The sequence below is a fragment of the Lytechinus pictus genome, chromosome 2, assembly GCF_037042905.1.
Source record: "Lytechinus pictus isolate F3 Inbred chromosome 2, Lp3.0, whole genome shotgun sequence".
NCBI classification, from domain to species: Eukaryota; Metazoa; Echinodermata; class Echinoidea; order Temnopleuroida; family Toxopneustidae; genus Lytechinus; species Lytechinus pictus.
The window spans coordinates 47,978,687-47,990,204 of NC_087246.1; the positions used below are offsets into that span (position 1 = coordinate 47,978,687).

General features: G+C 36.0%; 1 protein-coding gene across 1 annotated transcript; it reads right to left on the reverse strand.

Annotated features, from left to right (window-relative positions):
- Positions 1-8,138: 8,138 nt before the first annotated feature.
- LOC129254124 (uncharacterized) lies at positions 8,139-11,237 on the reverse strand. The gene has a single exon (XM_064094988.1). The coding sequence runs from the start codon at positions 11,235-11,237 to the stop codon at positions 10,509-10,511; it is 729 nt and encodes a 242-aa protein (XP_063951058.1). The 3' UTR covers positions 8,139-10,508.
- Between the last annotated feature and the right edge of the window lie 281 nt (positions 11,238-11,518).

An 11,518-nucleotide genomic window follows, 5' to 3' on the forward strand; every position in this document is an offset into this window, starting at 1 on the left:
AAAGTGGGGGAGAGGGGGAGCGGACTTTCGAATCACGAAAGTCCACTCCCCCATTTGATTTTTTTTTCAAATATTTTAGTGACGGTTTTACTTAATTGAATTAAGTTATTGTAACTTAATTTTCTTGAGTAAAATGGATGCAAAGAAAATAAGTAAATTTTACTTAAAACTGCTAAACTCATAAATACTTGAAAAAAATTAAGGCAATTTTTTGCCACAATTTTATTGAGTAATTTCAACTAATTTTTTTTAGTGTATTATGATTTAATTCCGATCTGCTCCTTAAATACTTAGGCCTATATTCTTCCAAGAGGATAAACCGCGGGTACTATAATCTGCGTATATAGCATCCGATGATATAAAGATATGCGATGGTTTGTTTATTTGTCATATGAGAAGGGTTGATAAGGACGTGATAGATCTCGACTATTTCTAATGGTATGTCGGTGTGTTTATCCGGCTTATTGGCTGGCATCTTTGATTTCTTGTTCAGGGCTATGTTACAGATATTGGTGAACTTTCGTTTTATGGAACTGAGGGATCGTAAATACAACAATAAAAATTGTATAGAATTATAGATACACTGATATGGCAAGGTAAATGTGAAAGAACTTTGCATTATTCCCTCTGACTTTAAAGTATATGATTAAATACAACTTTGACAAGGAAATAAGTATTTTCATGTAATATAGGCCTACGGTGTGGATCACTGCTACATTTTTCGTTTTACAGAAAATATTTTCGTTCAATACCTCCAGTCATTTGTATAATTACCCATAATTCAATGAATATAACATCCCCTTCAAATATGGGCACTCGTTATACAACCAGAGAAATATATAGTCAAACCTATCATGGTTCATTGACCATCATGCCAAATGGCACCCCTCGCTCCCCAACCCAAGATCATCTTTTAATCACCGTCCTATATCTGCGACCTGACGTGGGTGATCCGCTCTTAACCAGTTTGAGCCGGTTTTAAGTACCCATCAAACATGGGCATGCGGATGGAGGACGGAGGGGGAGCTCTTGCCCCCCCCCCCTCCATGTTTTCACGACCAAGAAATAATAATAGAAAAGGAAAGAAAAGGGAAGGGACACTGGCGTACCTAGGATTTTCCAGAGGGGGGGGGCAAATTTTTTGGAGGATATTTCGTCCGCGAAAAAATTTGACAAGCAAAAAAAAAAAAAAAAAAGGTCTTCAACCACAAATAAAGGATTTCTAACCACAAAAAAATTTGACAAGCAAAAAAAAAAAAAAAATAGAAAGGGTCTTCAACCCCAAAAAATGATTCTTTACCACAAAAAAAATTGACAAGCAAAAAAAAAAAAAAAGGTCTTCAGGTTCAAAAGAGGGGGTACACGTCTGTTTTTATTGCATTTTTACATTACAAATTATTAATTTGGCTTCTCTAAAGGGGGGCACGTCCCCTGTATGTTGTGACTCGTCAGGGGGGGGCAGGGATACGTCCCCTGCATGAGTTGTGACTCGTCAGGGGGGCAGTCTGCCCCCCCCCCCTTAGGTACGCTAGTGGGAAGGGATAAGGGTGAAATATGATATTATTTTCCGAATATTATGTCAAAATCTATCACAAACTTGGATTTTGGTCTGTGGTAATAAAAATGTCAAAATATTTGCTCGCTCGCAACTTCTTATTAATTTTATGCGATACGCCATATCGAGTCCCCTCAAAATTTCAAAATAGGCTCATTACGCCGCCATCAAACTAGTATCATCGTCTTAAATTATAAACTCTCTTCTTCCATGACCATGATGACATACCCTCTGAATAATTAATTGCCCCTATAATAAATCAATTAATCGGTAGACATTCAATCAATAGTTTAAATAAGAGAAAATAAAATAAATACACGATACAACTAAACGAACAGAATGAGTGGGGGAGGGCTTGTATGGAGGCCATGGACTCACAGGAGTTTCACGACCAAGAAAAGGGGCCAAACGGAAAGATGAGAAAATAAAATATGAAATTATTTATGTCAATGTACGATCACAAAAATAAATTCTCGTAATAATAAGGAGGGTCTATTTTTTCTTTCTCGCTTCGCTCCCTCGCAGCTTTTTTAATGGCCCCATGCGCCATGACTGGCTTCATAAAAGTCGTTAGTGGTGTCATTCTTTCTGACAGATAATGATCAAAATAAAAATCATATAAACTAATATTATGGGGAAAGGGATCAGGTATTGGACATGCATCGATAACTCTAATTTCGACATACATAATCCGTATGGAAACGTCAATAAAACAGGACTACTTGTCATGTATTCACTTTCAGGCCATAACAAACATGACAATAAAGATACATCCCTTTTCATCGATCGTATTACAAATATTCAGTTACAAGGAAAGTAAAACAATTCCCCCATCCTGTTTTTTATCATTATCGTTAGCTGTATAAAAATCACAAAAGTGATACATGAATGAAAAATTACAACACTATGTAGCAATATGTAATTGCATTTAAAGCTATATGATGCCATGTTTTTTTTTCTGAACAGTGGTCATATTTAGCGATCGCAAAAAAGAGAAATGGAATGGTTTCGTATAAAAAAAACCCGCTCCATATAAAGTCTACTCTAAGCCTAGGTCCATCACTTCTTACATCTCATCCTTAGATCTGTCTACCTAAATTATTAAAAAAAATAATAACTTGCATACTGTATCCTCCTTTGTATTGGTACTTGAAGAATAGACATTCAATCCTTGCATCAAAAATATTTTGTCAAAGGGCGTTCAAGATGACCCAAATTTGATTTCAATTTATTTTTAAGAAGAAAGTAGAATACATAATGCCATATTAATACGCTTTATATCTCCTCGCCCTCTTTTCGATCTATCTTTCTCTTTTTTTTTTAAATATTTATTTCATCATTTGGAGAAAAAAAGTTAGAGGGGGCGGCTGACCCCCTCCTGTAACGGCGTCCATGCATTGCATCATACATGCATTGGGCAATGTTCCAACTGTCTCACATTCGACCTACTTTCCTCCCGCACATTGACAAGGTTATTTCTTTCATCTATTGTTTGAAAGAATGAGGAACAAAATTATGACCGGTGCGTTTAACTCATCAGGATTTAATATTACTTGATTGAATGAAAGAGCCGAGGACCACGACTTGACATTTCAAATGTAATTGCACCGACATTGCATTTCACGAAATACTGGTGTGATTTGACATTTAAAGGTCTCAGGACAGCTCGAATGCCGATGTCCATGCTCGATTGTGACATTGTTTTCAGGACTAGCTGTTGGACGACTATTACGACTGACAGGGGGACCGGCTACAAAGAGATCAGTACACATTAAAAATAAAGAATTCTTATTGCATAAATTATTCTGATCGGGGAATAAAGGATAAAGGAGGGGGGCTGTGAGTGTGTGGGAGTGGTCCGGGGAATATGATTATTAAATTTTCTCTCATAAGTCATGATGATGATTATAAAAATAATAAAAATAACAATACTACTGATAATATTAATAATAATAATGGTAATAATAATAATTATAATAAAAGGTTGTACTTCATTTCAATACTTATGTTTAATTAAAAAATATATATTATATGTGTACAAACGTATGATAAAACAATGAATATTCCTATTGGAAAACACATAAAGCTAGATTATTCTTGATACAAAAAAATATGTATCAGGTAGTTTGAGAACCAGTATGATTTAGAATTTATTCATGGCTTTTGTCATGTTTGTTGTTGTTTTTTAAGAATTGTCAAAAACTTATTTTCAAAGCTATGGATGTGTTGATTACGATCATCGTCTAGTTCAAAGCAAGTTTTGTAATTAAGGTGTAAATTAATTTAATATGTTTTGAATTTATGATCATGAATTTAATGTTTTATTATGTTCAAATTTGTTTGATGAGAGAGGATAATTAAAGATCATTTAAAATAAAATAAATAAAAAGGGAGAAGCAAACATAGAAAGGGGTAATTGGTTGAAACTGACCACAATAACAGGATATACAGTCTTATATGGTCAAACAGAGAGATATCACTTGGCAAAACGAGAACGAACTTTTTTCCAGCAGTTTTCTTTTTTTGTATTAGAAAACTATCGTGTATTTGAAATACGTAATGAAAGTAAACAAAAATCAGCATATCAATATCATTCACACTTTCAGTAGAGCCTGCAGACCGTATATATATATATAAATATATATATATACATTTTTTTTTTCGCGTCTAAAACGGTGTCAAGGATAACGCGAAACACATACGATACGATCATAGAACAATAAATGAGCGGATGTTGCCCGGATGTTGTTGCTTAAAATAATTGTAATCTCAACTTTGATTTCATAATTCAGCGTACTTCCCCTTCCATTTTCTTGTTTATTTCTGCACACGTTGCATGGTGTCTAATTAGTTATCATTGATTTAACTTTATCAACTCTACCAAGCAAATCCATCCAAAATTTCACAAAATTTTCAACATCAAAGCATTAAAAAAAGACACACAATATCAGCTCGCGCGTCGCCAATTCGCAATAATGCCCCCCCCCCCCTCGTCCCCTTGAAAAAACACTGCATACGATGCATGCTTCCAATTAATGCATTTCAATAAACGATTGATAGAACTAGAATGCCTGTAGAATGGTTGACCCTTTATACACCGGCACCAGGGGTCTGTGTGGGCTGTGATGACCCATCGAGGGGCCCCCTATATTCACGGTAGATTTCCGGAGTAATGCATGTATGACAGGAAGACCCGCGGTCACCTCGGCTCCAAGGCAGGCAGTCATGCAATCAAGCAACGAGAATCTCTATAAAAAAAAAATCAAAGTAGACAATATAGAGAGAAGAAAAGTGTGTCTGAATAGGTTTGTTCTCATTATTTTGTTTTCCCCAAAATACCTCGTGTTTCCCATTGTATTGATACATTATCTAAATCATGTTGGAGAACATAAAAATCATTTATAGGCAATGGGTGGGGGTGGGGGGGGGGGGGGACATGCAGATTACTTGCATAAAACCGTATGAATATAGGTTCACAATTAGCTTTAATAATTATATTACATAGACCTCTAGACAAACTATAAACCATCACACATGACGTTACATCAACAGTTTTTTTAAAGTACGTAAAGAAATCAATGAAAACAGCATATAGTTCAGGGAGCAAAGTGATCAGCGTCATACGCCCCACCCCCATTATAGGCCCTCACGCATCGTGCTCGCGATTGTTGTTTTTGTTCTCTTACATCTATATTCTTGGAAGCATAAAATTTATGATACAATTATGTCATCTGTAGAATGATGTCAACAAACTCTTTAAACCAGAACATCCCCTATACTATGATATATCGTTCCAAATCTGTTATTCTCTTTTCAATGTTAATCCTGCATGGGGGGATGGAATAAACCTTAAATGGAAGAAAGAATTATGGGGACTATTTTGTTTCCATTCTGCGATGTGTTTACAAACTATGTTTGAGAAGTGCTTTTTGACGACTTAATTAAAACTCCCCAGGGGGTTGCTAACTTGCTATTCAATACCAACGGAGCGCGATGATATCGAAGATATAATCATTAAGGAATGCAATGAACCAATACATTCAAGCGATAATTATTGACAAACTACATTATTGAAACCCCTGATAACAAAAGAGCTTCTACAATGATTAATCTCAAAAAATATTTATACAAAAGTTTCAAAGTTATTGTTATCTACCATGTCTATATTTTTTTTAAAGCAGCAGGCCCAAAGTAACAGACGTCACTGCGAGGCTTTGTTATATAGTCACGTGTTCATATTTCATGAACATGAGAGCTGATTGAAGTGAATTAAAAAAGGGATTCTCCCGATTACGAATGAAAATAACCCCGGCGCCATCTTTTCCCATCATGAATGCACGAATCCGAGGTTTCCATCTGGAAAATCAAGACTTCACAGGATACATTAATGGTATGGTGTAATCAATCATGCAGGAGGTAAACATGAGGATTGTGCCGGTGGTACACCCCCACTCCGCTATCACATAATTATAACTATAACTTAGTCATGTTCTAAGAATGAAATACACAAATACATTTTTTAAGTATAATGATTGAAACTAAGAACGCACAAAACACATGAAATTTACAAACACACGAGTATATATTATCGTCAAGCATCTTATTTCTGTTTGATTCCCCGTCATAATCTAATCTCTATGACTATCATGATCTGACACCATCCTCGACTTCTGAAACTTCAGTTTCATTGGATAATGTATTCGACGCAAACAATATTATCGAACGCCTGGCGAATGGTAGCTTTCAGGGGCCGCGGAACGGTTTTGAAATGGGGGGGGGGGGTGACCATGCAAAAAATCACAATCAGACGGTCATTTTTACGTTTCCGTAGACGTTTTTTCTCTTTTTTTTTAAGTGGGGGGCTGAAAAAAATCCAGCCCCTCCCCCCGGTTCTGCGGCCCCTGTCTTTTAATGAAAATTGAAATAAGATTCAAGATTAGAATGCACTATAAGATTTAGTATGTATATGTAGGCCTATTTTGTTTCATGTGTTGGAATTGTTTAAAACGTGGCGGAATAAACAAAAATTATCTCAACTACAGAATTTGTTCTGCATGTGTTCTGCCTGACTACCTCGCTGCTGCCGTCAAAAGCATTCATTTTTATTATCATGATCAGTTCTAGCAGAACCTCGATATTGATTGTGATACCCTGGGAATAGCATTTGAAGAAAATAATACATTTTCAGGAAGCGTTATTGTGCCTGGCATTTGGCAATGGCCCAATGTAATTAATTTATACAATTATTGGTTGGGTGGGTGATTCCCACAACTATGTGAGTTGCAAAACCAATCACTCTTCCACATTAATGCTTCCATTATTATTTTTTTTGAAAATTTTCCATGTACCTTTCCAATATAACACTACATAACAGCCATTATTCCAGTTCAATCTATGTTATTTATAATTTTGGTTTTATTGAAATTACTTTTTTATTCGAATGCTATAAAATGATAAAACTATGAAATAAAAATTATGGGACTATAAATGAAATTTATTGCACAATCCAAGGGTTCAATATTTCAATCTCTCTCCTCTTTTCCGCTCCCCCATTTCTCCACTATACCATAAAAAAATGAAAATAAAGAGATGTCGGTGAGCCTCCCCATCTCCCCCCCACCTTTCTATCATTCCCACCCTCCCTCTTCCACCACGTCTACCCTCTCCTTTCCTCTTTCCCTTCGATCTTCTAAACAGGGATCGACAGCGCCACAGGGGGGGGGGGGTGGTGACGACTGCCCACTCTGAGTTTTCCAATTAAAAGTGGAGGGAAATATGAAAAAGGAAGAGAGAGGAAAGGAAAGCATTTCAACATTGATATGTTATTTTCAGCTACCTTTCATATTTAATGATCCATCCAAGTTTCAAAATAATCAAGACATTATGTTGAGTTAAATGTTTGTTCATAATACTTCATTTATTTATTAAAATATTAGTGTACATGTATTTCTATAGATTTTTAAAACTGTTATATGTTGGAAATGAGAAAATGAAAATCTCAGAGGTATAGTTCGTATAACTTACATATAATATTACCCATGCATGAGAGAAAAAAATGTCGCCCCCCCCCCCCCCTTTCAAAGTAACCCTCGCTCTTGCTCTCATCGTCATCGAATTAAAAATTGGAGATATCCATAGATAATAGGCTTTAGGAAAAATATTAGATGAAAAAGGGTTTATATAATTTATTCATATTAAGAAAATAGACTCCCATAAATCATTTTCGCACACAATCATTAGAATGACTGCATGCTGTCGCTTGCCTGCATTTCTATGGTCCAACGTCAACCATAGATGGCGACATACCTCGATTAGCAGTGAGTTTTGATTGGCATCTTATGTTGTGTGAAATGAAAATACAATTTTACGATGCAGTTCCTTGTATTATCTTTACCTTCTTTTCATTGTTTACTTATTCACTTTTTAATGCATTTTATATTTATTCATTTAGTCATTCATTCGATCAGTCAATCATTCGTTCATACATCCAGATACATTAATTCTTTATTGATTTTTTTTTTTTTTTGGGGGGGGGGTATTTTCACACTGAATCAAAACATACATGCAATTGGAACCATAAATATAGAGGCTGTACCTGTACATTATCAAAAATTTTGAAGTACATAAAAACATCAAGTTGAAAAACTTTAACATTTTTTTCAGTCTGATAAGTTAAGGGGTCTCACAATTACAAAGAGTTGCGTTTGATCTGACCAATCTCAACTATGGACGGCCAGCAACATCAAAATCTAAAATGCATGTTTCTTCAAAATATTTTCTAGAAATGATGTATATTCACACATTCATTATTCTCTTGAAGATTCAGTGTGATTCTCTTTGTTTACTAAGGAGATTGTGCAAATTTTCATGTAGAAAAAAATATGGTATGGATGGATTTCAATACAGTTGAGATTGATTGGATCAATCGTAATTCTTTGTAGTCAATTTTGATTGAGAGCAATCACATTTCCTTCTCAAAGTGCGAACAAAAAAATCTAAAAAACATCAAACTCAAAGTGATGCATTTCACTATTAATGAGATCAATTTATTATGAGATGTGGTTTCTTTTAACCATCACCAACCGGCGTTACGTGTGACTCTGCATAGTACACATCGCTGACCATGGTGGGTGTTTCATAAAGATCTTAGTAAGTTAAGAGCGACTTTAAGAACGACTGGTGATCCTTTCTTGTGGTAAATGATATTCACCATTGGTAATTATTTAGAGCGTAAGAAAGGTTCACCAGTCGTTCTTAAAGTCGTCTTATCTTACGAACAGCTTTATGAAACATTTACACCCACCAGGTATAATAACAATGTTCTTAATTTCTTGGCATTAGCTTGATCTAGACTATAGATTTGTCATATAAATAGCTAAGTAATACCTTATTGATTTTTCAAGTTTTCTAAAACAGGATCCCAACTTAATGTTAAACCATTTTCTTAGTTTCAGGAAATCCCCCTAAACTGAATGTTGCCACTCCGATCATTATAAGAAAATATTTGTATGGCTTAAAGCAGTTCATTTAATTGGGTACCAATAAAAAAAAAGTAGAATTAAGCTTTGGTAAAAGGTCTGTAACTGTGTTGCACTCGACCCAGGCGAGGTGAATGGGTACCCGGTACGATGTATTCCTTGAACGCTTGAGCGCCTATTAATATGGCGGCTCAGCTACGGCCGGGGTAATAATATGATACCAAGTATCAAAGCGCAGTTGAGTATATGCACATTGTAAATGCGCTATATAAATGGACATATTTTTATTATAATTGAATCATAGACCAGTAGTTAGTACAAATTGAAAAGTCCAAAATACATAACCTCATGAGAAAAGTAAATCGTTTACCCACATTTCCTTAGACTGGTTCATACTCTACATATCAGGGAATCTCATATTTCCTATAATGAGGCCATTTTGTTCATATCCACTCAAAATTCCACTTTGTATGAAATTGGATTCCAAATGAAAATAGACTAGGTTACAAAACACAAAGTCGAAAAGATTAGATTTTTAGCCAAATTGCCCTTTGGCTTGGCCCCCTTGAGTTTTCCTTGATTGCACTTATAGTACAGCACTTGACTTCATCAGTTTGGTCAAAGTTCTATTTGCTTTCCAAGTCAAGACCACACTGTACAAGCTCTACTCAACTATGAGAAATGGGCATCAACATGCACAGTGCATAATGTATTGCCTGCATTAGAGTACACACTTGACTACAAGTCTCACCCAAGGGTCACTATTTCACCTCGGTTTTTGTCCTGTCACCAAATCAAATAATAATGCTTCTTATTGCAACCTAGGTTTATTACGTTTTGCCTTGTCCCATGAACATATTAATCTTTCATTGCAATGCATTGTTTAAATTGCTCTGTAAACAATACTTGTTCAAATAGAGCTAATTGTATTAAAGTTACACCAACAAAGTAAATATTCAAAGATGAGTTTCAAAAACAAAACCCCAAACAGTCCCCAAACCATCATACATATATAATGTACAACACATGTAATCACTGTATTTGATTTTGATGTATTTTAAATTTAAGTGTACCTTTTCCAAACCTTGTCTGACAAAGGTAAATCATGATAGTATCAAATCAGATCAATGTATAGGAAGGGCCTTGATGGGCCATCTTTGTTTATTTGCAAGTTGCTACTACATGTAAAAGTCAAGTTATGCCAATTATTACTTTGAATAAAGCGTCATCCCATTCAAAAGCAACAGAAAGTTTAACTTGGACATTAGTGGACACAGTTGCATGTAGAGTCTACTAGGCCTAGGGGACTTCAAAATTACTTAAACATTTTGAAAAAAATTGTATGATTCAGAGAGACATCACTGTTCAAAAGCAAAGACAATTATAATTCAAAAGATTTTTTTCAGCTGCTTCACACAATCGACCTATATTCTAAAAACACCTGTTTATTAGTCAGGTTGTCGACAATTTATAGTTTATAATTTGCTTCCATCAGCTGAAAGTGCCTCTTCTTTATTCTCCCTTGCCATGAGGTCTATAAATCCCTGAGCTAAATTTTCATGATCAAAGCCTGGTTCCATTTCAAAGTCTGGAGCTCTTTGGTATACAGTACAAGCAGCAGAAATACATAGATACGCTGTCAAACCCCAAGTAATAAATCTCTTGCCATTGATAACGTGTTCAAAGTAGTGAAGCCAAGCAAATCGTCCTTTACTCAAGGTTCTTTGAGACTTGTGGTTATCACACAAGAGGAAATCGACAAGGGGTACACGGAAGACATCCTCTACTTCATTGGGGTTGATGTCAGGTTCAAACGTCTCAGGAACTAATCCTGCAACTGGTGTGATAAAGTAGCCATGCCGAGATGTCATTGGTGGAAGCTGGGACACCACCTCGACGTCCGAAGGATGAAGACCGATCTCCTCCCAGGACTCGCGTAGCGCCGTTGCAGTGTCATCTGCATCCTCGTCATCCCGCTTTCCACCCGGAAATGCGACATCACCAGCATCAGCCCGAAGGTGGGCTGCCCTCTTTGTAAGAAGTACCTCAAGATCTCCATTTTGACACAGTATCAAAGGCACAAGAACAGATGCTTTCTTCCTCTGACTTGCAAACAACATAATATCTGATTCTTGCGTTCGTTCACTGAAGTCTCTTTCCAGGAGTCTAGTTCTGATGGTGGACTTGCTTAGTGGCGGTTCCATGTTACTAGTAAATTGATATCCCAGACCCAGCACACTGTGAGTTTTGTTTTTGTTCTGTGGCTTTTCATCAGTTCATACCAGTCTTGTATTTAAATTGAAGCCCAGCATGCGGCCTAGCTATCTCTACAGGCACATATCAGATACACGTTAAATCTTCAATCAGATTATGAATCCGCAATACAAGCAATCCCATCTGCCTTGCTAGCTCATCAACATTAGCTGCTTACAGTGGCTAGTAGTAAACACTGCCTATTTTCTAAGTCTTAACTGTTAGTTCACTT

What these genes read in the sequence shown, in the direction of transcription:
- LOC129254124 (XM_064094988.1), bottom strand. Translation starts at nt 11,237, where the DNA reads ATGGAACCGCCACTAAGCAAGTCCACCATCAGAACTAGACTCCTGGAA.